The sequence below is a fragment of the Pipra filicauda genome, unplaced genomic scaffold (genome assembly GCF_003945595.2).
Source record: "Pipra filicauda isolate LSUMZ 115617 unplaced genomic scaffold, ASM394559v2 scaffold78_size3787270_pilon, whole genome shotgun sequence".
NCBI classification, from domain to species: domain Eukaryota; kingdom Metazoa; phylum Chordata; class Aves; order Passeriformes; family Pipridae; genus Pipra; species Pipra filicauda.
The window spans coordinates 2,169,122-2,195,388 of NW_024104964.1; the positions used below are offsets into that span (position 1 = coordinate 2,169,122).

The 26,267-nt window shown below is 49.8% G+C and overlaps 1 protein-coding gene across 4 annotated transcripts in view; it reads left to right on the forward strand.

The window, feature by feature from the left end:
• Nucleotides 1-22,481, forward strand: part of LOC114000743 (schwannomin-interacting protein 1) — a 134,079-nt gene extending 111,598 nt beyond the window's left edge. For 3 of the 4 annotated variants that reach the window (XM_039389946.1, XM_039389945.1, XM_039389947.1), the window contains 6 exons: nucleotides 16,793-16,911; nucleotides 18,974-19,091; nucleotides 19,653-19,850; nucleotides 20,270-20,393; nucleotides 21,450-21,543; nucleotides 22,109-22,481. In XM_039389946.1, coding sequence (XP_039245880.1) covers nucleotides 16,793-16,911; nucleotides 18,974-19,091; nucleotides 19,653-19,850; nucleotides 20,270-20,393; nucleotides 21,450-21,543; nucleotides 22,109-22,160 — 705 coding nt within the window. In that variant the 3' untranslated portion in view covers nucleotides 22,161-22,481. Of the gene's footprint in view, nucleotides 1-5,629; nucleotides 5,763-16,792; nucleotides 16,912-18,973; nucleotides 19,092-19,652; nucleotides 19,851-20,269; nucleotides 20,394-21,449; nucleotides 21,544-22,108 lie in introns of those variants that run through there. The other variant, XM_027745280.2, reaches the window with a different exon arrangement.
• Nucleotides 22,482-26,267: the final 3,786 nt, after the last annotated feature.

A 26,267-nucleotide genomic window follows, 5' to 3' on the forward strand; every position in this document is an offset into this window, starting at 1 on the left:
CCAGGATGCAGGGCACTGTGTGTGCCAGCCAAAAATGGGGAAAATTGGGTTGTAGCCAATGGGATTTGCTACAAATCCGCTCCCAAATGGGATAGAAATGGTGCTGCAGAGTGAGGTGGGTTGGGATATTTGAATTTATTGCTGCTGACACCAAACCTGACAGGTTTGCCTCGTCCTGCTGAAGAGCTCGTGTTGTCCATAAGCATTCTGGGAATATTGCATTTCCCCAAGAATATTTTATTTTTAACCATATAAATCACATTGCAAGGAGGCAGCTGGAGCTTTGCTGTTCTGTATCCTCACATTCTCTAGGTGCTGGTAGGTTAAATGGTTCATGGAATCAGGGAATGGTTTGGGTTGGAAGGGACCTTAAAGGTCATCCAGTGCCACCCCCTGCCATGGGCAGGGACACCTTCCACTAGCCCACGTTGCTCCAACCTGGCCTTGGACACTTCCAGGGATCCAGGGGCAGCCACAGCTTCTCTGGGCAACCTGTGCCAGGGCCTCCCCACCCTCCCAGGGAAGGATTTATTCCTAATATCCATTCTAAATCCACCCTTCTGTAGCTTAAAACCATTCCCCTTGTCCTGTCACTCTTGTCCCCAGTCCCTCTCCAGCTCTCCTGGAGCCCCTGTAGGCACTGGAAGCAGCTCCAAGGTTTCCCTGGAGCCTTCCTCTCTCCACTCATTAGCAGTGAGTGCTTGGTGGGCTCATACCTGCTCCTCATCAGCCTGTAAATTCTCTATTAAACATGTGTGATCCAGCTCATAAATTGCCCAATTAAAAATTCAGCCTGTGTGGTACCAGTGAGCCTCCCTGAATGGGGTCCATGGAAAAATCTGGTTGTTTTCCCTGTGATTTGTCGCTTTTATGTCACCAGAGAGTTATAAATACTTCTGTGGCTTAAATAATTCCCTCCAGTTCCCTGTTTGACATCCTGTGCATCAGAGGAATCAGAATGTGGAACTGCTGTATCCTTCTGTTCCGTGTTCTGAGGGAAGAGAAAATCATGGTTTGATTATGTATTATGTATTTTTATCCTAAATTAATCAGCTGGTCCCCCTGTTCTTCTTGAGGGGAGTTGTTAAGGTGCTGCTTGGAAAGGACTCCAGAAACCTCCAGGGAAGTAAAAGGGGCATGGAAGAGGGAAGGACATTGGGCTCTTAAGTCATTGGAGATTTATCCTCTCATAGAGCAGAGTAACACATCCAAAATGATGGCAAAGCCCTCAGCATCATCTTCCTTAAATAAAAAAGTAATAGTCTAAAACGTTATCCATGGGTGTAATCCAAACAAATGCTCCCCTTTCAAGCAGATGTCTAGTATTAACTGATTAAAAATAATCTCTTTTCTCTTTATTTTTCTTGCTGGATTTAAACCCTGGGAAAGCTTTAGCTTGGCTTAAAGAGGAGCTAAATCCCTCGCTCCCAGGAAATCATCAGCAAATAAAGCTGAAATCCTGGGATGCTGTGTTTAATTCCTGGTTCCCTGTGAGCTCGTTGTGTTTGGGCAAGTCCATGGACACGGGGGCAGCAGGAGCATCTCCCTCTGCTGGGATGGGCTGTTGTCCCAGAGGAGGCCACGGAGATGCTCCAAGGGCTGGAGCCCCTCCGCTCTGGAGCCAGGCTGGGAGAGCTGGGGGGGTTCCCCTGGAGAAGAGAAGGCTCCAGGGAGACCTGAGAACCCCTTGCAGGGCCTGAAGGGGCTCAGGAGAGCTGGAGAGGGACTGGGGACAAGGGATGGAGGGACAGGACACGGGGAATGGCTTCCCACTGCCAGAGAGTTAGATGGGATGTTGGGAAGAAATTCTTGACTGTGAGGGTGGGGAGGCCCTGGCACAGGTTTCCCAGAGAAGCTGTGGCTGCCCCTGGATCCCTGGAAGTGTCCGAGGCCAGGTTGGAGCAACCTGGGACAGGGGAAGGTGTCCCTGCCCATGGCAGGGGTTTGGGACTAGGCAGTCTCTAAGGTGCTTTCCAACCCAAACCATTCTGCGATTCTGTGAAAATCAAAACAGTGTTCTCCCAGGTGTTCAGCTCCCCCCTCATTTTTCCCTGTTATTTTGAGATTGGGAAAAAATAAACAAATAAATAAAAAAACCTGTTAATTCAGCCTGGCTTTTTGTACGAGCCAGAGGGATTGGCCAGTCCCAGCCTGAAAAATAAACCTTCCCAGCTGATAAGGCCCCTGGAGGAATGACCGTGGGCAGGAAAACCTTCGTGGTGTTTCCCTGGGAGAGCAGGAATGCCGTGCCTCTCCTGCCTTGTGGAACAAACGCCGCTCCTGCCCTTTTCCTCCCCATCCCAAAGCCCCGGGGGTGCGGGGCTGTGTCAGTCCCTGCAGCTGGTGGGGGGTTCGGGCACAGAGCACGACACGCGTGTGTAAAAATAAACGTGTGGGACAGCGAGAAACGAGGAACACGTCAGGAAAAGGGCTGGCTGCGGCTTCCCGGTGAGTAATCCAACCGGGCTGCTTCCCTTCCCTCCCCTCCCACGGGTGCCCTCTCTCCCAGGCACTGGGAACGGGAGGGTTTGGCTTCGCTGCACGGCTTTATTCTTTCCAAGGAGTGTTTTCCCCCCAGCGGGAATGATGATGGGAGAGCCGATAACCCCGGCGTGTCCCTCCCTCTGCCCTGTTAATGATTTCCTTGGACCCGGGGCAGAGGTGCAGCAGCCAGGGAAAGCAGAAGGCAGGGATGGGAGCAGGCAGGGACAGCCTGGCAGGGGGAATTCTGCTGCCTGCCTTTGCCTCCCTGAAAACAGGGCTGCTGGAGATGGGCAGCACTTGGGATGTGCCATGTAGGCTTAAAAAAAAAAATCCTCAAAGTACGTGCACAGAATCAGAAATTCTATGTTTTCCCCCAGAACTGGGGATACCAGGTGTTTTCTCCTTCCATAGATGGATAATTAATGAAATCCTGTTGTTCACTGCAGGAATTGGAGTGTCTGGTAGAGCTGTGTGGTTTTGATCTGTGTGTCCATGGGGAGGAGGAGCAGGGATGCTGCTGCCCGTGCCATGGGATTGAATTCCTTGTGTCCTCACCCCTGCAGGCATCCAGGACATCAGGCCTGGCCCGTTCCTGGTGTCACCTCCCCTGCAGGTCCGGGCTGGGGGACTGAGCCAGGACAGCCCCTGTCCCTGAGCAGCATCTCCCCAGACCCTCTGGAGGAGCCCTGGAGGGGTTTTGGAGGGAAGAGTTTCATACCAGAGTTGTGTCAGACCCCCTGGAGATGTTCTCCAGGCCTTCCTGAACCACATGTTTCTAGTTCAGAGCTGGTTTGGGCAAAGCTTCGGGAAAACTTGTCAGGTTGTCTCCTCAGTGGTAAAAGACCCCCTAAATCAGAGGGTGACCCGATAAGAAATGCAAACCAGGCAGTGCAGGTACCCCCGGGTTTCTCTTCCCAGCTGAGAAGGGGCTGTTGGGGGCATTCCCTGGGGCTTCCCACTGGGTTGTGTCTCCAAGGATATCAGCAGCACGTGTTCCCTGCCTTCATCCAGGAGCAGTTTCCCAGTGACCCACCTGGAGAGCTGCCAGGAGCCTTTCACTCAATGTAATCACCCCCTGCTTTAATTATTACCTGCCTTCCCACCTCATTTCTGCAAGGATCATGCAAATGGATACAGGGCAGAGGAGCAAATCCAGAGGCTGAGGATAATCCCTGGCCCTTTCCACCTCCATCCCGGGCTCATCCTGGAGGGAAGAGCTTTGCTGCAGACAGGTGGCTTTGCTGCAGCAGGTGAACGTGGCTCTCTCTGGGGTCATTTTTCCAAAGGAATCAGCTATTTAATGATTTGGGGGGGTTCATCCCATGCCACACCAGGTTGGTGCAGTCCCCACTGGGATCAGCTCTGAGTCACCACTGTTATAGATAGACCAGCACGTGGGAAGTAGAGGGGGGGGGGAATTTTGGGAGTTTTCCTTGTGATGCACAAAATAAATGGCATTAGAGTTTATGTAATGCAGGGAGCTGCTTTTAGCTCGCCACAGATACTTCTGCAAAGCAAGCCCAAGGTTATATGGTATATTTAATTTATATTTATTTTATTATTTATGGTATATTTAAAACTGGAGATGTTTTATTTTGATGGGGTTTTTTGAATTTTATTTTAATGTTTGGAAACAGCAAAACATGTTTTATTACCCAGGTGGTTGAGTGGGATTATCTGCAGTAAAAACCAGGCAGTGACTTCATCCTCTCTTAGAAACTTATGCAGAATATATTATTTTTTTTTCTTTTTAAAGGAAATATCTGGGGTTTTTTTTGAAAGCTTTCCTGCTGTAGGGCAGAGGGCACTGGGGAGGAGGGTCTGGGGGTTCTCTCCATCCATGTCCCAGCTGCACAGGGACTCCAGGGACTCTCCATGCATCCGCCCACGGCTGCTCCAGCCTGTTTGTGCTGGTGGGAAGCTGGGAGAGCTGGAAAAGCTGGGGCAGAACGATGATCCTACAAAGGCCTTTTTTTTTCTAAAGGCACATCTGGTGTGGGGAATCAAATCCGAGCTGCTCTGCGAGCAAGTGTGTCTGGATTTCACAGTCATGTGCGTCCCTGCAGCTGGGACTGGGAGCAGGATAAAGCCCTATTTGCCTAAGGAAGGGAGGGGAAGGCCTGGAATTCCTGCTGGTGCCTGGTGCCTGCCTGGGTGAGAGTGCCCAGTGCGCGGGGTGAGCCCAACCTGTCGCTCTCTGGGTGTTTTCGTGCCCCTTGGATGGGCTGTGTCCAGCCAAAATTAGGAACTGAACATGAGACTTGCTGAGTCCTCATCCCCAACCACAGCCAGGGCCAGAACAGCCCCAAGCTCTTGTAAACGGGGCTGGGGGGGTTCGTGCTGAGGTTGGAAAAGACCTCCAAGATCATCAGTTCCAACCTTTGAATACCTCCAAGCCCATTAAACCATATTGTGAAGTATCCTCTCGTTTTTTGAGCACTTCCAGGGACGGTGACTCCATCACCTCCCTGGGAACCTGTTCCGGTGCTTCCCCACTCCCTCAGGGAAGAAATTTTCCTGATATCCAACCTGAACCTCCCCAGGCTCAACTTAGGGCCGTTTCCCCTTGTCCCGTGGATTTCCCTGGATCCCAGAGCAGGTCGGGGGTGCGGTGGGGGCCCGGCCCAGGGGGTTGCCCTGGCAGAGCTGCCGTTCCCTCGCTGCGGGCTGGAGAAGGTATAAATAGCCGGGAATGTAGGGCAGAGCCTCTGCCGGCAAATCCCGCGCGGGATCGCTGTGGCAGAAGGCAGCGGGAAGGTGCCTGTTCGCCCTTATCTGAGGTGTCTTCGGGCAGCTGGTGCCTCGCAGCCGCGATCCATCACCCGCGGGGCCGCTCCCGCACCCGGGGGCTCGGGGGGGCCGGACCCGCGGCTGCCGCAGCATCGCCCGGGGGTGTTTGGGGGGGTTGTTTCGGGAGTCCTCTCCATAACGCAGTGTCCGCGGCGGGTGTTTGGGGTATTTTTCCCCCCTTTCCCCGCGGAGGATCGCGGCTGCCCCGGCCCTGCCCGGCCCCCCCCGCGCTGCGTGTGCGGGCGGAGGCGGGACCGGCCGCGGCCCCCCCGCGCTTCCCGGGGCCGCTGCGCAGGCGGAGCAGCGCGGCCGCATCCATCTTACCGGCTGGCCCGGGCTGCAGCCTCCTCCCCAGCCTCCTCCTCCCCAGCCTCCTCCTCCCCAGCCTCCTCCTCCTCCTCCCCCGCCGGGGCTGCGGGCGCTGCCGGCGGGGCGGCAGCGGCGGATGATGCACCGAGATGGTTCACCAGGAAAACTGCTCCTACCAGGTAAGGGACGAGCGCGGCCTGACCCCCCCCACCGGCCCCGAGCAGCCCCCCCAGCCCGGGGCCAGCCCCGTTCCAGCCGGGGGGGGCTCGGGGGCTGCGGCAGCGCGGGCGGCCGGGCCGGGCTGGCACCGTGGGCTCCGGCCGCGCCACTCCCCGGGGGGAGCCAGAGCGGCCGCGGGGCTTTTGTGCTCGCCATGTGATGCTCGGGGGCGAAGCGGGGCCAGGGATGTGCTGCCGACATCCCGCTGCCTGCCCGCGCCCCGCTGCCTGCCCGCGCCCCGCTGCCTGCACCCGCTCCCTGCCTGCACCCGCTCCCTGCCTGCACCCGCTCTCTGCCTGCACCCGCTCTCTACCTGCACCCCGCTCACTGCCCGCACCCCACTCCTTGCCTGCATCCCGCTGCCTGCATCCCGCTGCCTGCATCCCGCTGCCTGCATCCCGCTCCCTGCCTGCATCCCGCTCCCTGCCTGTATCCCGCTCCCTGCCTGTATCCCGCTCCCTGCCTGTATCCCTTCCTGCCTGGATGGAGCCGCTCCCTGCAAGCGAGCGAGCTGCGGTTTGGCGCTCCCGGAGCTGCCGCAGGAGAGTGATGTCAGGTTTAGAGCAGAATAACATTTCCTGCGCTTCCCAGACTGATCCAGGCGGGAGAGCTGCCCCGCGGGATGGGTATTCCCGGGCTGCAGCCCGGTCGCTGTTCGTGGTTTCTGCTAAATAATCTCTGTAAGAGCTGATGGTGTTTTGGGGATGAGAATTGCTCCGTCTGAGCATCCACCGCGGCCACCCCCATCCTTGGGGGGTCCCTGGGGTGGTGGGGGCGGCAGCAGCGACCCCATGTTTGGGGAACATCAGGATTATTTCCGTGGAGCGAGTGAGAGTTGGGGTGGGCTGTTGTTGTGGCTTCGTTTCCCTCTGAAGAGAGGGTGGGTCCTGGTGAGAGCACCTGCCCAAGAAAGGGCACCTTTAGGGTCTGGATGGCACGTTTAGGGGTGGCATCTGGGTGGCTCGATGACACAGGTGGATTATTAAAGGCACAAACATCTGTCCCTCTGCCACGGCGATGCTGAGAAATGCGTTTTCCTACTTGCACCGAGTGTGTTGTGCAAAACGCCCATTCCCAGGAATTCACGGAGCTGGACCCTCAGCAAACAGGGCCTTGCCCAGCACGGCATCTCATCCTCGTTTTCCCACCCCCACCTCATTTAATTCCAACTTCAGTCTGTGTTTCACAACAAAATATCTCACACTGCAAAATACATCAGAAAGGGAAAATACACAGAACATTTGTATGTGCAGACAGAAGAGCTGAAAGGATTTTTCACTGAATATTTTCAGCCTAGCAAATGCTTGTGGAAGTGAATTTCCATTTTTAGCTGCTTTGGGGGGGGGGAGAATAAAAAAATCCTGGGTTGTGAGTTTTTTTTCCAGCCTCCCTTTTAGGGGAGCTGATTTCCCTGCAGCTCCGAGCCTGTTGCTCTCGATAAATGGTGCCATTGTTTGGGAGCAGCGGATGTTTTCCCAGCATACTCGGGTTAAAGGTTGGGCATTGTTTCCCGGGTGGAAGCTGGGCTGTGGTGGTGGGCGAGGGCTGATGATGGTGATGATGATGATGGTGATGATGCTGAGCTGCAGCACAGGCCTGGCCGGGATCCCTGCGTGCTCATGCACCGGCTCTCTCTGCAGTGCTGCTGCTTCCCTCTGCTTTCGTGCCCTGCTTGTTTATGGGTTGCTTCCTCCCCTCCAAACCAGTAAATATTCGAGTGAAACCGGCCAGAAAACACACAAATCCGAGAAAAAAAGATAAAAAAATCCATGTCTTCGAATGCAATCTGTTCCAAACCCTTCTTCCAGCGCTGCAGAGATTAGGAGCAACCCCAGCCCCCTCCCAAAGCCATTATCCAAAGGCAGGGTTCTAATCCTTTTGTGGCCAGCAATCCCGGGTTTGGGATCAGACTGGAAGCCAGCAATGATGGGATTTGGTGGCTGCCCCGGGGGGGGGGGACAGTGGCAGTGTGTGTGATCTGGTCCCCTCCTTGCTTTGAAGCTGCTAAATAAACAAAAAATTAATCAAAGAGAGCAACGAGGCAGCGCATGGGAAAACTTGGAAACGTGTTTGTTTTGAAGGAATTCGGCAGAAAAACTCTGGTGACACCAGATCACAGCTGGGACACAGGATGTGTGGCAGGGAGGGTGCTGGGGATGGGGCAGGTGCTGAGGAAGAGGACGGTGTTTGTGTTGTGTGCCCCAAAATCCCTCAATGCCACTGTAAAGGAGCTGCCACTGCTGCTCTGGGAAGCGCAGGTGGGCCCTCCTGGGGTTTTGGCTGTAGCTGAGGCAGGTGGGTTGCTTAAATTTAGGCCAGATCCTCTGTTCTTTGGAGATCCCAGCATCTTTTCCTGCAGTCACACAGGCTGCTGCTCTCCGTGCCGTGGATTTCTCTCTGAGCTGTGTCTCTTTTCTTATTTATACCCATTTATTTCCCCACGTCAAGCATTTTGTTTAGGGCTCTGTAATTTCTCCTGCAGCTTGCCCAGAAAACCATCAGCTCGTGCAGGTTGAGGGATGTTTTGTGAGGTCCAGAATGAAAGTCCAGCCTGCAAATCCAGGCTGTAGCACGGAACTCAAGGTTTTATTTGGCTGCGTGTCTCAGCTGGGCTTTGCTGGCCCACAGCCTTAGCCAGGGCTTCAGTTTGCTTTGTAAATGTGTATTTTCAGCTCTGCCTGACGGATCCATCTCTGCATGGAGCAGAACTGGGCTCTTCAGGCTCTTAATCCATGTTCCTTCACCACTGTTTTACAAGTGGGTGATGATGTGTCTAAATCATCTCCTTGGGCTGATTTCTGAATTTCTCCTTTAAAAGCAGAGAATCCCCCCCAGCATCCAGTGCCTGTGCCTGAGGCAGGAGGCTCCAAAGAGGCAGTTGCCTGTGGGAACAGGGTTTGGCTCCGTGCTCTGGCACCAGTCAAGGGCTGAGGTATCTGCTGGCGGCTCAGTCGCTCGGGAGATGTTTCCAGGCTTCACACGTGCAAAGAAAATTAAAAAGAAAAAAAAGATCTGAGGAGAAAAAAAATGAGATTTTATTGGTTTAGAAATCGTTTCTGAGGTGGGTCAGGGGGTGTGATGTGTCCTTCTCAGGCTCCACGGGTTTTCCTGGGATGTGGTTTGTGTGCAGGCATCGGGATTGTCTCTGTTTGGGTGGTTTTCTGGAGAGGGGTCTGTTGGAAGGATCTGTGTCAGGGAGATGCTGGTGTTCCCATGGATTAGGAGGTGCTGGTGGTGTTGCAGGTCAGGCTGGGTGCCCCAGGGATGGACCAGGCAAGGCTGGATGACACCCAGAACTCCCAGGGTCCCACAAAGCACCAAACCATGGAAATGAATCCATAAAATTCACAATCTTAAAATATGAAGGACTAAGGGAAAGGGAAAGGGAAAGGGAAAGGGAAAGGGAAAGGGAAAGGGGAAAGGGGAAAGGGGAAGGGGAAGGGGAAGGGGAAGGAAAGGAAAGGAAAGGAAAGGAAAGGAAAGGAAAGGAAAGGAAAGGAAAGGAAAGGAAAGGAAAGGAAAGGAAAGGAAAGGAAAGGAAAGGAAAGGAAAGGAAAGGAAAGGAAAGGAAAGGAAAGGAAAGGAAAGGAAAGGAAAGGAAAGGAAAGGAAAGGAAAAAGAAAAGAGAAGAATGAGGTGTTTTATTAGGTTTCTTTTGTTTGATCTCTGTAGGGTTTTGTAGGCTGTAGAAATACCAGGCTGTCATCATGTTTTTCATTAAAGTGAGTGCAAATTCTGAGGGCAGAACATAACCCCAAGAGAAAAACCTCAAATGCCATGAAAACCCAGTGTGGAGCACTGGGAAAGCTGCTGGCCTGGCCCCTTGCCCGTGGCTGCCCATGGAGGGATGTAGAGCCTGGTACAGCTGAGGAACCTCCGTGCCACTGACCCTGCATCCCAAAGCAGGGACAATAAAACAAAGCCTTTGTTACAGAGATGTGAGGCTGGAGGCCTTGGGGAACCAGAGATCCAAAAAAAAAAAAAAAGCTCTGCAATGTGGGTGGAAAGCACTTGGAGTGTGTTAAAGCTCAGGGAAGCAGCATCAGAGGGAGGGTTGGGTCCTGCTCATCCCTCAGTTTGCAGGGACTTGTGCTTGGCACTGTGCTGGGAGGATGCTGTGCTGGGAATGGGGCTGTGCAGAGGAGCTTTATTCCAACATTTATATTAAAATAAATGTTTTGTGAGATAGAATCATAGGATCCCAGGATGGTTTGGGTTGGGAGGGACCTTAAAGCTCATCCAGTGCCACCCCCTGCCATGGGCAGGGACACCTTCCACTAGCCCAGGTTGCTCCAAGCCCTGTCCATCCTGGCCTTGGACACTTCCAGGGATCCAGGGGCAACCACAGCTTCTCTGGGCAACCTGTGCCAGGGCCTCCCCACCCTCACAGGGGGGAATTTCTTCCCAATATCCCATCTAACCCTGCTCTCAGTTTAAAACCATTCCCTGTCACTCCATGCTCTTGTAAACAGTCTTTCTCCAATAGTTCTGGCAACTTGAGATTTCCATGAACTTGGAATCCACCTCCATACCCTGACCCAGGTGCCCCAAGGCCATGAATACAGTTTTCCAGGGAATGGGCTCAGAGGGCTTCCACTGATATATCCTGGGAATTTAGGGGTTTTCTCTCCTGACTCGGTATCCAGCCGTGTTTGGGAGCTGATCCCAAACAGGAGTGGGGGTGATTCCTCCCCCAGTGGAGTTCACCCCAGCATGGAGGGGGTTTTATTGACTCCAGCAACATCACAAATGCACAGCAGAGTTAAATTTAGCTGCTCTCTTGTCCACAAGCAACCGAGGCGTGTTTAAAGCACATAAAAGTTGATGTGTCCTATTTCCTGGCCTCGCTTAAGGAGTGTTGCCGTCCCCATCCCGAGTGTTCCCCGTGGCTCTGGCTCCGTGTGCTTCCCTCCCAGGGACACCTCAGCTGACCTGCTCCAGATCTGCCTGTTCTGAGCTTTCCCTTTGTGCTGTAAAAAGAAAAGCAGGCTCTCTCTCCCCCTCCAGCATCGCTGGAGGAGCTGCCCTGGTGGCTGTGCCCATGGAGACCACTTTCCTTCTGGTGGGATCTGTGTGTGAGGAGCCCGGGGACAGTGATGCCATCATGGAGCTACCGGAGTGTAGCTCCCATCCTGCTTTTTTTGGGATTGTTTCAAGCAGACACAGTGGCCACAGAGACAGTGGTGGGGGTTGGCCCACAGTGCAGTCGGCGAGGAAGGGGCTGGACGGCAGAGGGTTTGATCCCTGAGCTGAAACAACCCCAGAATTCATTTCTTTCATGGTTTTGATATCCAGATTTAAATTGGCCGGGTCTCTGCTAGTGGGGAGATGCCCATCCCAAAGGGGCAGGGTTGGGTCTGGTCCTGGCACTGAGGAGGGCACCAAATGTGCCTCAGCAGTGGTTACAAGGGGCTCCAAGCTGTGCTTCTTAACCAGGTTGGGTTTTCTCCCATTGCCTGGAATGAGGCAGCTGCTGGAAGCAGGATTTTCACTGGAGATTGAGACCAACTCTGTGGGATCAGCTCAGATCAGCAAAGCTGGCCCTGGAGCATGCCAGGGCAGGGCAGAGCAGGGCTGGCCTGAAACCTGGAATGGGGGATAAAATATCCTAAAAACTGGGGGGGGAAAGGGCTGAGTACATTTTTGGTTGTGCCACTTCCTACCCTTAGGGGTGGCTTTGATGTCCCTTTGCAAAGGGGTGGCTCGTTGGGTGCCAGGGGCACAGCAGGACCAGGCTCAGCGTCTCAGCCAGCTGGGAAGAAGACACTGGAACATCCCCCTCCGATGGGTGAGGGCAGGATGATGCAGGGACTGGTCACAAATGCAGGCTCAGCCCCCAGCCTGGTGCTCCTGGCCACCACATCCTTCCCCCTGGGCTATGACATTCTTTATTGTCTCTGATTTATTGTGTCAGGATTCATCCCCACGGCCCGGAGAGGAAGTTAATTTAGCAACAGCAGGAAAAGGACACAATGACTCAGTGGTGGAGGGGAACTAAAAATAATGAAATATCCAGAGAACCACTTTGTTTCATTTGGGAATTACAGTTACAAAGCACCATCCGGGGAGAAGGGTGGGATTAAACATTTATTATTGCTGTTTTTTCCTGAAAATGCTGTGTAGACTAATGCTGGGATGCATAATTTGTGTGTTGTCAGAGCTGGTAATTTAACTGGAATATGCATTTTGGGCGACATGATGTCAGCATGACTTGGATATATCATTAAACACGTAAACACTGTAGGGCAATTGAAATTATTAAGTTGTTGTGCCGTTGGGTCGCACCAGAAATGAGGACTTTTGTTGCTGGTGGGTCACATTTTAGAGATCACTGGGAAACCGTGGCATGAATCCCACCTTTTAGGGATTCCCTGTAGGAATGTCTGCCCCGAGCTCTGCCTCCAGCTGCCCGTCTGCAGCTGATCCAAGTGGTGGGTTCTCAGCAAGAGGATTTGTGCACCTGGAGGTCAGTGGTTGTGTTGGGAAGGCCGGATCTCCAGGCAGGACTGCTGGAGACAGGAGCTGGAGCTGGGAGCAGTGCAGGTCTGAGGGCTGTGAGCCCAGACCCCCCCAGGACCCAGGGCTGGAGTGGTTGGGGATCCCCAGGCCCTGCACACCCACAGGACGGGGGTAAGGCTGGGTCACTCCTTGAGTTCTGTTGCTTCATTCCCAGAAATTTAGGATTTTTTGCACCTGACAAAGCTGATTTAGCCAAGAAACAGCTCCTTGCTGGTGGGTTCTGGGTAGAGTGAAAATTCCATCCTGTGGTTGCCTGAGCAGCCCTGCGAGGGCTCGGGACCACCAGCCTTATATCCCGGGTTCCTGGGGATTTACTGGGATAACTTCCACAGCGAAAACCCCGGGAGAAAAAGCCCCTTCCTCCTGGCCAGGGCTGCGCTGCCAGGCTTGGATTTTGACATCAGACACCGGGTTTTTTCCTGCCCTTGTGTAGCCGGGGAAGGCTCGGGGCTATTTTTATCCGGCGCTGGCAGTGGCTGGAGGAGGACGCGGCTTCCCTGGCCCCGACAGCCTTCGCCTCCCTCTCATCAGCTGCCTGGGGCTCCGTGACTTTATTTGGGAAAAGCAAGGTGCTCTGGAACAGCCGGGAAGGGAGAGGTGCTGGAGAGGCATCCCGGGCAGGGGCCGGGGGGCTGCGGCAGGTCCTGGCTCTGGAGCGAGCGCCTCGTCCCGCGGTGCCCGGGGAAGAGCCGAGGAAGGACTGAGATGCCCCGTTGTTGCCACGTGAGGAGCCGGGAGCGAAGGAGATGAGTCGGGAGGGAGGTGATGGAATGGGTGACGTCATCAGGAAAGCAGCTGCACCGGCCGGGGAGGGGAGTTATAAAAAGGTAAGGGACAAAAAGGAGCCTTTGTCTGCCCACGGGAGCCCTCTTGGCAGGAGGGCACCCATGGAATGCTGCCCTACACCCTCCCAGGGCTATAGGATTCTGCCCAACACCCTCCCAGGGCTATAGGATTCTGCCCTACACCCTCCCAGGGCCATGGGATTCAGGGGCTGGGGCAGGGAAGTACTCCAAGGTGTTTAATGCCCTGGCACAGGGCAGCAGACCCTCCTCCCTCTGCCTTTCCGTATCTTTATGATGAAGAAAATGTCAGGAGGTGTTTCCATCTCTTACCTCGAGACCCTTGGGATTTTAAGGCACTTTGCCACGTGGCTTGAGTTTGACTTGGGTTTGCATTTACCAGTAAATCCCCTGTGAAGGGAAAGGAGATAAAAACACATGTCGTGGGGTTGTAATTTCTGTTTGTAAATCCAGTAACAGCCCTTGTGCTTTGCAGAGATAAAATAAGGCACTGCCTATGGCTCTGGAACTTTAAATATAGTCATCATCCAAGGCTGGTAATGACAGAGCCTGGCAAAAATAGCCCTGGTGGCCTGGCTGGGTGTCCCAGTGCTCCTGGACAGGGCCTGGCATGGGCTGTGCACCCTGTTTGGTGCTGGGGGGTGGGTGGGAAGGGATTCTCCCCCTCAGCTCCACTTCCATGAGAGCCTCCAGCTCTGGGGTCTCCAGCACAAGAAGGATGTGGAGCTACTGGAGAGAGTCCAGAGGATGCCACGGAGATGCTCCAAGGGCTGGAGCCCCTCTGCTCTGGAGCCAGGCTGGCAGAGCTGGGGGTGCTCACCTGGAGAAGAGAAGGCTCCAGGGAGAGCTGAGAGCCCCTTGCAGAGCCTGAAGGGGCTCCAGGAGAGCTGGAGAGGGACTGGGGACAAGGGATGGAGGGACAGGACACAGGGAATGGCTTCCCACTACCAGAGAATGGGATACTGGGAAGGAATTGCTGGCTGTGAGGGTGGGGAGGCCCTGGCACAGGTTTCCCAGAGAAGCTGTGGCTGCCCCTGGATCCCTGGAAGTGTCCAAGGCCAGGTTGGAGCAACCTGGGCTAGTGGAAGGTGTCCCTGCCCATGGCAGGGGTGGACTGGATGGGCTTTAAGGTTCTTTCCAACTCAACCCATGCAAGGATTCCATGATATGTTGGATACATTCGGGCTCTAACCCAAAGCTGGTGGGTTTTTGGTGTCACAGCACATTGGGGACGGGTTGGCTGCTGGCAGGAGGTGGAGCTGGTGGTTGTGTATAATCTGCAAACACCAAGGAGGCGATGGAAATAGGTGATGGAAATAGGTGGATAAACAGCAGTAACTGCAGCAGGTGACAGGGCTGGGGCTGCTGGAGCCTCTGTGGGAACAGCCAAACCTCTCCCTGTCCTGGGATGCCGCAGAAAACCTTCCACAGCCACAAACCTGACGCTGTGTTTTCATTCCTGGGCTTAAACAAAGGTGGCCACTGACCTTCCCAAGGGGAAGGTCAAGGCTAAGAAGGAAAACATCCGCCCCAGATTGTTTTGCCTTAAAAATAAAATGCAGCTTTTTGTTTCAAGTCATTGTGTGAACTGAATTGTCAGCCCCCTCTTGCAGAAATACCTGTTTGTTTTCTGAGTGAGTGCCGAAATACGCATTTAAATAACACTGGGTTATGTTTTCCTTCTTATTACCTTTGAAATTGGAGTATTTGACCCGTTATTTTTATCTACCAAGTAAGTATATTTGATAGGCATTAAAAACCAGGCCATTTCCCTTCTCAGTTTATAGTTTTCCATACCCAGCTCTGGATATCAATGCAGCTGTCAGGTAATTTATCCAAAGTCCAAAGTCCAGTTCCCTCAGGTATATTCTATTTCTCAGTAACTGCTCCCTATTTTATAATAACAAATAGGACTCTTGGTTTCTTTAGGGTCATTAACCTGTGTCTGCCTTATAAAATGGGATATTCCCAGCTCAGTCCTGGGAGCAGAGTTATTTAGAATCCTCAGTTATGACCTGGTGGGGAAAACAAATTGCACATTGATTAAATGTACAGATGTCAGACTGGGAGCAGCTGGGCCTGGTGGGAGATGGAGCAAAATGAAAAAAAAAAAAAAGATCTGGAGGCACAGCCCCATCTGAGAGGAGGAAATATGTGTGACTCTGCCCGTGGTTCTGTGTGTTTTAGTGCAAAAAGAGCAGTTTTTGGTGCACACAGAGTAGGTGGGGATGGTGCTGGGGAGGGAGCAGTCCCAGCTGGTGTGGAGGCTGGGCAGGAGGAGGTGGAGATGTGCTGTGGGCCTTGGATTTCTGTTGGAACACAAGGAAAATCAGACAGAGACGGGAAGATGCGGGAGAGGATCATGTGAGCTGGAAAAAGGGAGGCTGAGTATCCAGGACTCAATGAAATATTGATGCCCTGAGACAGCCACGGGCATCCTGGGATGGGCACCAACCTCCTCTCTCTGCTTTCAGTCCATTAAAACAATATTTTCCCTCATTTTTCCTTAATTTTCTCCCTGTGCTGCCTCCCCCAGCAGGGCTGGCCGTTTTTAATTCTGAGTCTGATTGAGGCATCGATTATTGAAACCTGAAAAAACCAAGTGCAGAAATACAGCTGAGTGCTCTGGGTGGGGCTTCAGAAACCTGGAGCTGAACCAAAACCTCGAGACCTCTCGATGTCACGGGGTTTATTTTTATTATTTGAAGTATTTTAAATAAAAGGAGTTGGCTTATAAACCAAGTATGTGTTTTGGTAAGGGATTGACAGTATAATGGGCAGTGTAATAATGTATGTAATCAGCTCTGGAGTTGGAATTAAACTGTTAGTTATTTTAAGTTAATAATTTGCATCTTTTTGCACTTCCTTGTATCAAAAAGGTGCTGCTTTATTTTTCCTTAGGTGAAATCTGGGAAGCACAGTTACATTAATTAACACGGTGGAAGCAGCCCAGACTTGCCTGCTATATTTTCTTTTGTTTTGTATTAAGTGTTATTTTAAAATGAAATGTTTGAAGGCTCCAAAATGTTCCTGCTATCAATAACTTGCTGCCTTGTTGTCAACGTTGGCACATAATCCTTCAGTGGCAGACACCAGGAGAGACTGAGGCTGATTTTAAATCTAGAGCTGTGGTTTGCCTTTATTGCACATTGATTGCACAGTTGTCCCCGTAATTATTGATCAGTGATTGATTTCAAATCCCTTTGTTGATTATTAAAAAACCTATATACATGTATATATATAAAAATACATTTTTAAATGTATTTTGTAAATACATTTAGTGGATAATTTGATGACAGTGATTAAAAATACATCTTTAAACACATTGCAGAAGGAGGTGGGTTTGGAGGCCACTCAGGGAAGTGGAAGATGCTGGATGTGAAGGTGTGTGGATATAGGTACAGATGTTGGTGTATAGATTAGGGATGTATGGATACATCTCCATCAGCATGTCCCATGGCAGGAGGGCTGGAACTGGATGATCTTTAAGGTCCCTTCCAACCCAAACCACGATCCTTTGGGGACAGAGGGATGCAGTGGGCTGTGGTGGGAACGCTCGGGAAACGCCGGGCATCGCCAGCGTGCTGGTGGGGCTGGTGGGACAACCCTCCCTCCTGTGCCCTCCCTGAGCAGCAGCTTCATCCTTCCTTGTCTCTCCTCCCTCCCAGGCCCAGAAGAATGAGCGGGAGTCCATCAGGCAGAAGTTGGCCCTGGGCAGTTTCTTCGACGATGGCCCAGGACTCTACACCAGCTGCAGCAAGAGCGGCAAGCCCAGCCTGTCATCCCGGTAAGGCACAGACCCTGCAGCCCCAAACCTCCCTGCAGCCTGGAAAAGGGGAGATACCTCCAGTGGGACACCCCAAAACCTTCCCTCAGTTTTTGCTTTCAACCATACCCCTGGATTTTCCTTGGTTCAGAACAACATCTTGGGCCCCAAAGGCGGTTGTGTGTTATGTAAGCAGTTGTGAACAATATGCTAAAATACTGATTTAAAACTGTACAGAAAGATATTTGGATGCTCAGGGGGTAAAGCAAATAAGATCAAGTTACCTGAGTTAGGTTTCCTTCAGATTTTTTTATAATTTGGAACATGTTGACCAGAGAAGCTGTGGCTGCCCCTGGATCCCTGGAAGTGTCCAAGGCCAGGTTGGACGGGGCTTGGAGCAACCTGGGCTGGTGGGAGGTGTCCCTGCCCATGGCAGGGGGTGGCACTGGGTGATTTTTAAGGTCCTTTCAACACCAATGATTCTGTGTTTCTATGGCCCTGTTGTTCCACCAGTCCTGGATTTAGTTCATCTGGCCCTGCCCAGGGAGGTTTGGAGTCCCCATCCCTGGAGGTGTCCCAGGAAGGCCTGGCCGTGGCACTCAGTGCTCTGGGCTGGGGGACAAGGTGGGCATCGGGCACAGGGTGGACTCAATGGTCTTGGAGCTCTTTTCCAACCTAAATGATTCTGGGATTCTGTGATTCACACACAGAGAATGGGAAAAATCAGCTTTAACGTGCCTTCCTGCCTCTCCTTCACACCCACGAGCTCCACACAAGCTCTGCTTCCAGACCTGGCTCCATCCCTGGAGCTGCCACCATATTCTGATTTTTGAAATGTCTACATCCAATCTGCTCCAGAAAGGCTTGTTTGTGCTCAGCTGCTGGGGTGTAACCAGGGAAGCATCAAACACTCCCCTGTTGGGAGTGAAGCTCTACCTGTTGCCATGGTGTGGGAGGAGAAAGGAGCCTGGGAGAGGCAGCGAGCCAGGAGGAATATTGCTGGAATATTGCTGTGCCAGCAGAGAGGTGCAGTTGTGAAATTAAATTGAACTGGGAGTCATTTGAAAGGGAAAACAGTGTTGCTGTGTAGTTACAGCTGAACCAGGAGCCGCTGTCGTGTAATTAGAGCGTGGGGCTAATTAACACAGCCAGGAGGGTCTGGCAGCTGTGCCACCACAGATCACCAGCTGTACCTGAAGGCTTTGGGGGTGACATGAATATTTATGGTTCAGGCAGAGCATTAGGATTGTCTGATCCAGGACCTACAGGAACCTCTGCAGGACCGTTGCTCCCATATTTACAGAATTATAGAATAAAATGACAGAAATTATATCTATAGATGTAATTTTATATATAATTATATATATATTATTTTATAGGTATATATAATTTTATATATGTAATTTTTTATATTGTTTGTATTTATATTTATGTATATATAAATTATTATTATAGAAAAAATTCTACATATAGAATTATAGAGTAATATCCCAGGATGGTTTGGCTTGGAAGGGACTTTAAAGCTCATCTCATTCCAATCCCCTGCCATGGGCAGGGACATGTTCCATAGCCCAGGTTGCTCCAAGCCTTGTCCAGCCTGGCCTTGGACACTCCCAGGGATCCAGGGGCAGCCACAGCTTCTCTGGGCAACCTTTTCCAAATCCAAAATGAAAACCTGAAGGAAACCTAATTCAGACAACTGAATAATAATAAACCATTTCAATCATTAACAAAGTATTTTACAATACATATTATTATACATGTTATTAATGTCTCTATACATTTACCTTTATTTTAGATGTTTCGTCTTTATTTATAAATAATTCATAAATTTTAGATATTAATGTTTTCAGTATATTTTATCTATACTTTATATATTTTATTTAATGTAGTGAGACAGTCAGTGAGTGCTGAGGGAGTTTTTGATGGCAGAAGCTGTGCAGTGCCCGGGCAGTTCTGCACTCCATCAGCAGATGGTGGTAGAAACCCTGTTGCTGAGTTTCCAGGAGCTTCTGCATCTTGCCCAGAGGCCTGTCCTGGCTCCAGGGGCCCCTGGTTGTCACCTGTCCCTTCCCTCCCCCAGATTACAAAGTGGGATGAACCTGCAGATCTGCTTTGTGAACGACAGCGGCAGCGACAAGGACAGCGATGCCGACGACAGCAAGACAGAGACCAGCCTGGACACGCCGTTGTCACCCATGGTAGGTCTGGGATCCCCTCCTGGAGCATCCCTGGGGGAGCTGAGAAAGAGCTGATCCTCTGCAAACAGCAACACCAAACCCCAGAGCAGCCTTTTCAGCCATCAGTAAAGTGTGAGATGCTGAGGGGCAGATAAAGAGCTGCTGTGGAGCAGATGCCTTCGTGCGAAGGTTCCTCCTTCCTCCCTTTCTTTTTGGCTCTGTAACTGAGGTGAGGTGTTATCAGCTCCCAGCAGCTTTTCCCCCCTTTTTTTCCCTTGGTGAAGATGACACTGCAGCCCCAGATGTTTCCCTCCCTGTGTCCTTTCAACCCCAATTGATCTGGTGGCTTCTCTTCCCGTTTAAAGTTGTGTTAACAGTCAACGAGCCCTGTCTGGGAATCGCTCTGATTTCGAGAGATAATCTTGGGGATTAAGATAAAAGAAAAAAAATCCGTGCTTTTCACAGTTTCTGTAGAAATGATGCCACTTTTAAGCCCACAAAAGAAGTTAAGCCAAGAGCAAATGTCTTTGCTGTGGCACGGTCGGGGTGACAGGGCTGTCACAGCTCCATGTGCTTCCCTAGAGCAAGCAGAGCTCGTCCTACTCCGACAGAGACACGACAGAGGAGGAGTCAGAGTCCCTGGACGACATGGACTTCCTCACCAGGCAAAAGAAACTCCAAGCTGAAGCCAAGATGGCCTTGGCTATGGCAAAGCCCATGGCCAAAATGCAGGTGGAGGTGGAAAAGCAGAACAGGAAGAAATCGCCGGTAGCGGATCTTGTGAGTGGGGGCTGTGGGATGGGATGGGATGGGATGGGATGGGATGGGAGAGGACACCAGGCCTTTGGACATCCACACCACTGGTGGGCATGGGGAGGATGGTGGAGATAGGGGCTGGCCTCAGGAGTGGAAGGGTCAGTGTGGGTTGTCTTGTTGGGGTGTTATGGGACAGCAAACTCTTATTTTCCACATATTTCAGTGGAATTTATTCCTCACTATTACCATAAAATACACAGGATTAATAACTGAAATTGTTTATGACCTGAAGCCTTGGGTGCAGTGCTGGGTAGAAGGTTGAGCTCACTCTGTGGTGGAGTCGTTGGTACCTGTTGTGAGAGGGGGATGGAAACGGCCTGAATGGTTCAGAAATGCAAAGAGTTGGAAGAAAAGTATATAAAATATTGACAATTCCCTTCCAGCTGCCACATATGCCTCATATAAGTGAATGCCTGATGAAGAGAAGTTTGAAACCCACTGATCTAAGAGACATGACTATCGGGCAGCTACAAGTGATAGTCAATGATCTGCACTCACAGATAGAAAGTAAGTGAGAAGTGGAATATCCTGTTTAATCAAGAAAATTCTCCAGGATATACAGAGAAATGTTGATAACTGTATGAGAACATAAGTATGCATATATATATATTTTTTTATATACATTTATTCTTACATATATGTGAATAATAATATATATAAATATATATTAATATATATTTTTATTTATTTATATTTATATATAGTATATTATATATTTTTTACTTATTTATATATATTTATATTTATTCTAATATATTATATATTTTTATATTTATTTATATATATTTATATTTATTCTCATATATTATATCATCATCTATTATATATGTGAATAATAATATATATAATATAATGATATGTATTATATTATATAATAATATATATTATATAATAATATAAGATATATTTATTTTTATATATTTATATTTATTCTTATATATTATTATATATGTGCATTATAATATATATGATAATATAATGATATTTCTTATATAATAATGAATATAATGTAATAATATATAAAATATATATGATATATCTTATATAAATATATATAAATATAGAAATAAATAAATATAATAAATAATAAAATAAATAAATATCTATAATATATAAATATATATAAATATAGAAATAAATAAATATAATAAATGATAAAATAAATATCTATAAATATATTTTATATATTATTATATTTGTTCTTATATATTATTATATATGTGAATAATATATATGAATATATATGAATATATATAAGAATAAATATTTATAAGAATACATATATACACATATTTATTCTTAAATATTCTTGTATATATTTATATATTATAATTTTATATATATATTCTTTTATTTTTTTAATATATATTTATTGATTTATATTTATTTATTCTTCATGGAAAGGGCTGTCCAGCCTTGGCACAGGTGCCCAGGGCAGTGGTGGAGTCCCCATCCCTGGAGGGCTTTAAAAGCTGTGCAGACGTGGGGAATGTTGATGTCCAGGTCCCAAACTGGGGTTTCCCGGGAAATCACAAACTCCCCCCTTTTCTCTCCTGGCTCCAGGCTTGAACGAGGAGCTGGTGCAGCTGCTGCTGATCCGGGACGAGCTGCACACGGAGCAGGATGCCATGCTGGTGGACATCGAGGATCTCACCAGGTCAGGGAGGCTCCTCGGGCTGTTCGGGGGCACTGCCTGTCCCATCCCCACATTGTTCGGGGGCACTGCCTGTCCCATCCCCACATTGTCTGGGGTCACTGCCTGTCCCATCCCCACATTGTTTGGGGTCACTGCCTGTCCCATCCCCACATTGTTTGGGGTCACTGCCTGTCCCATCCCCACATTGTTCGGGGCCACTGCCTGTCCCAATCCCACATTGTCTGGGGCCACTGCCTGTCCCCATCCCCGTGTTATTTAGGGACACTGCCTGTCCCCTTTGCCACATTTGGGGACACAGGTGTCGGGCTACCCTGTGAGAGAGGAGGAAAAAATCCCAGCTGAGCCAAAACCACTGCAGGTTTTGGAGAAACCCCAAAGGGGCTTTCCTTGCCATGTGCCCCCCTTCCGGTCCCCGGGCAGAGACTGCACATCCCTCGCTCCGGGAAAACACAGCTCTCTGTTCACCACCCGAGCCTTGTGGATTCCCCTTGGAACACAACCCTGGGTGGGGTTTGGCTTTCCATCTTCCCTGGGAGCAGGGAATAACGGCCCCTTCCCTCCCCAGGCACGCTGAGAGCCAGCAGAAGCACATGGCAGAGAAGATGCCGGCCAAGTGAAGCCGGGAACGCCGGGAGCAGAGCTGGAGAGAGCCCTCATCCTGCTGCTGTCCGTGTCCCAGGAATCCAGTGTTACTCCATGACCATGTCTGAAGCTTTATGTCGGTGATTGGCCTCTGCTTCTTAATTTATTTTAATTTTTTTACTCGTGCCACTAAATATCAGGCATTTTAATAATATTATTACAAAAAAAACCTGTACAGTACTTATAACATTATAAAACCATGGGCGAGAAGAGAGGGTAGTTTAACTTTATTTTTGTTTGTTTAGAGATTTTTTTTTGGTTGAATGATATTTTTTCCCATTGACTACTTTTTTATTCTTCACTGTAGTTTTAAAATAAAGAAACTGTACTTGACGGTGCTATACAAGTCAAAAAAAAAAAAAATACATGCCTGCCTCGTAGTGAAGTTGTAGCTTTCAGTAATCTGTATATTTTAATCAGTTCTCAACATTTTGTGAATGTTGACTACCTGACATTCATTTTTAGATGTGCTATTAACACTCGGTCGGGTTCAGAGAGTTGAAAGTTTTATGTATAAAGCTGTAAAATAAAAAGGAAAAAACTTGTTTCATATGACACGTCTTTTTGGTGCCGACTGGTTGATTTTGGTGGGGTGAATGTGCAATTCCTGAGCTGTCATCACCATTTTTTTTTTTTTGCTGATCACATGAGAAGAGAGGGTTTTTGTCAAGTTATTTATTTGGAGGTTCAGAATTATGTGTGACGGGGACCTGAGAGACTCTTCTACAGCACCACCCAGCCCTCATGTTGTGATGGTTGTTGGCATCAGCAGGAACACACCTTAGATGGCTTTTTTTTATGTTTTATTGTCTGGGCTAAAGATTTAAATGACCTGCCAATGTCAGAAATGAACAAAATAATCTACGTGCAAAATCCAAGCAGCACATTAAATGTATTAAATATGGAATTTCTCCCTCTGCCTTTGGGCTGAGCTCCCATTCAGAGCTGAGTCGTCCAGGATGGGGGACACTGGGACACCAATAAATCTGTCTCCATCCTTCTTTTCTTTGATTTAAAGCCCAGCCATCCCCTTCCTAAGCCACAGCAGACGTGTGTGTTGCTCCCCCCAGCTTTTTACCTTTTAATTCTCATTTCCTCGGGGGCAAATCCATCTCAGCCAAGGCTCTGCCTGATGACTTATTCAGGCTGTTTTCACAAAGCCTGAGCTGCATTAAAATTTCATCCCCTGCCAAGGATAGATTTTATTAAATGACTTTTTTTCCCCCTTTCTTTTTCTTTTTTTTTTTTTTTTTTGGGGGGGGGGACTCTTTTTTCCCCATTTCTCTTTTTTTTTTTTTTTTTTTTTTTGCAGGAAAGGCAGGCTTGGGAAGGTTTGGTGGAGCTGGGTCAAGGGTTTGGTGTAATTTAAGGTTGTTTTTCCTTTCCTGGGGGGTTTCCAGTGCCAGTCCTTGTCCCACAGCCCCCATGGGGCCCATGTCCCATTTTCCTGCTGGGCAGGGAAATATGTTGGGGTGATTAGGCTGGGAGCCCTCACGTGCAGCCCAAAATTATTCCAACCCCTATTTTCCTTATTTTTAAATCTATGCAGAAAAAAAATACATACATTGGGGGTGTTGGTTTCCCTGTAGCTCTGGGTGGCTCAGTGCTTTTCCCTGCACATGGGGAGACCTGCTGGATTTATATATTTTGACTCTAAACCACCATATTTGCAGTGTCTGAACCCAAAACCATCCCCACGGGATGCAGTGCCTCCATCAGCAGTGGCTCTTTGGGGGTCGAGAAGGAGGTTCCTGCTGCTGGTTTTAAAGCTTAAAAAAAAAAAACCCAAACCCAAATACAAAAAAGTGGCTCTCAGCTTTAAGAGAAAAAGTAAAAAATAAAAAGATAAAAGAAAAAGTAAAAGATAAAAAAGCAAAAAAGCCCCAGGGAATTCCACAGCCAGCCCTGGCATCATCCCTGGCATTGTCCAGCATCCCAGGCAGGCTGGAGTTGAATTCCCTTGCTAGGTGCCTTTAATTTGCTGGAGAGAACTTGTTATTCCAGTCACCCACCACTGGTTTTCCCCCTTCTGTTCTTGGGGGGTTGAGCTGGGAATGCTGTGGGATTGATGGATTAAAGGATATTTTTAAAACAGAAGGTTCTGGTGTGGTTTCTGAGCTCTTGTCATGGGCAAGATGTATTTTGTCACTTATTTTTGAGTGGCCCCACTTTGTGTCTCCTCTGTCCTGGGTGGGTTTTTTTGTTCCTTTCCCTCCTTGTCCTCACCAAACAAACCATCTCCCACAGATGCCAAACTGAGAACTGTTCTCCTCCTACAGGCTCGCAGTGGGCAACAGGAAAAATTCCTCCTGAGCCAGGGACTCACCAAAAATACCTGATGCAGGCAGGAAAAACACCTCCCAGCCCTGCATCCGTGTGGGGATGGAGGTGCCCCCAACCTCCCCACATTATCCATGCACCAGCTGTACTAATTCTGTATATCCACAGGGAAGAGCTGTTCTTCGCAGCGTGGGATTTTTGGGAGCCCCGTCCTTGAGGAGGATTTTGGGGGGTTGTTCTGCCTCAATTTTTTATTTTTTTTTTTTAAATTTTTTTGATGCTTTTCTCCCACAAATGGGGCATTTACAGGGCTCCACTCGTGACTCCTGGTGTCAGCACTGCAACCCCGGAGCTGAATTCCCCCACGGAGGCTCTGAGGGCTCTCAGGAAAAAGGTCACTCGGGGTGAGCTCAGCAGGGCCAGTAATAAGCAGCTTCTGTTCTGACAGTGGCCACTGCTCAACCCCAGGAGCAGGATTTGGCATCCAGTCACTGGTGTTGTCTGTGTCCCCTTGCCCGTAATTTTTTTGGAAAAAAAAAAAAAAATGTTTGTTTGGACAAAATGTTCAAATGATTGGAAAGTCAAGGAAAGCTCAGGGCTGGGTGGGCTGGGGCAGGAAAATGTCACCTGCAGGGATCATGGAATCACAAACAGGTTTGGGTTGGAGGGACCTGAAAGCTCATCCTGTTCCACCCCCTGCCATGGGCAGGGACACCTTCCACTAGCCCACGTTGCTCCAAGCCCTGTTGCTCCAACCTGGCCTTGGACACTTCCAGGGATCCAGGGGCAGCCACAGCTTCTCTGGGCAACCTGTGCCAGGGCCTCCCCACCCTTCCAGCCAAGAATTCCTTCCCAATATCCCATCTAACCTTGTCCTCTGGCAGTGGGAAGCCATTGCCCCTTGTCCAATCCCTCCATCCCCTATCCCAGGTCCCTCTCCAGCTCTCCTGGAGCCCCTTTAGGCACTGGAAGGGACATTTTGGGACAGGCACAGAGTTTTGTGCAGTTTGGAAACAATTTTGGAGCTTGTGGGTTTTCAGCTCTTACCCCATTGATTTTTTCGTGCTCCCTGAGCTGGGCAGGACAGGACCTGCTCCTTGGTGTGTCCTGTCCCAGTCACACTCCCCTTCCTCAGTCAATCCTGGCCATCCAGGGGAAATTCTGCTTGCTTTTCCTTACCTGCCTCCAGCTGGTCTCATCCCATAACATTTCTTCATGCTTTTGAGTCTGTCTGTTGGTCCTAAATTCACCTGTGCTGGAAAAGCACGAAATGCTGCAGTAATATTAAAAAAAAAAAAAAAAAATCATTCTCATGAGATGAGAGAACATCCTGCTGACATTAATTACATCAGCCCTTGGGAACAGGGATGAGCTTTATGAGGCAGTTGCTTCCTCTCAGGGAAGCCTTGTGGTTTGGGTTCCCCTTTTTTGGTTTTCTCCCTTTTTTGTGCCTCCCCCAGCCCAGCAGCTCCCGGTGCCGTGCTGAGCTCATCTCCCTGGGCACAGGGCACTGCCAGGGACTGGGAGCCTGGGAAACCAGAAGCTGTGGCTGCCCCTGGATCCCTGGAAGTGTCCAAGGCCAGCTTGGATGGGGCCTGGAGCACCCTGGGCTAGTGGAAGGTGTCCCTGCCCATGGCAGGGGGTGGAACGAGACGATCTTCAGGTCCCTTCCAACCCAAACCACTCCATGTTTCCATGAATCCATGAAAACCATGCACACAGTGTTTTACATTTCTTATTTCATCCTTCAAAGGAGAAGCATTAATGAATTTATGAGAGTTAAGTCCTGTGCAGGTTCAGAT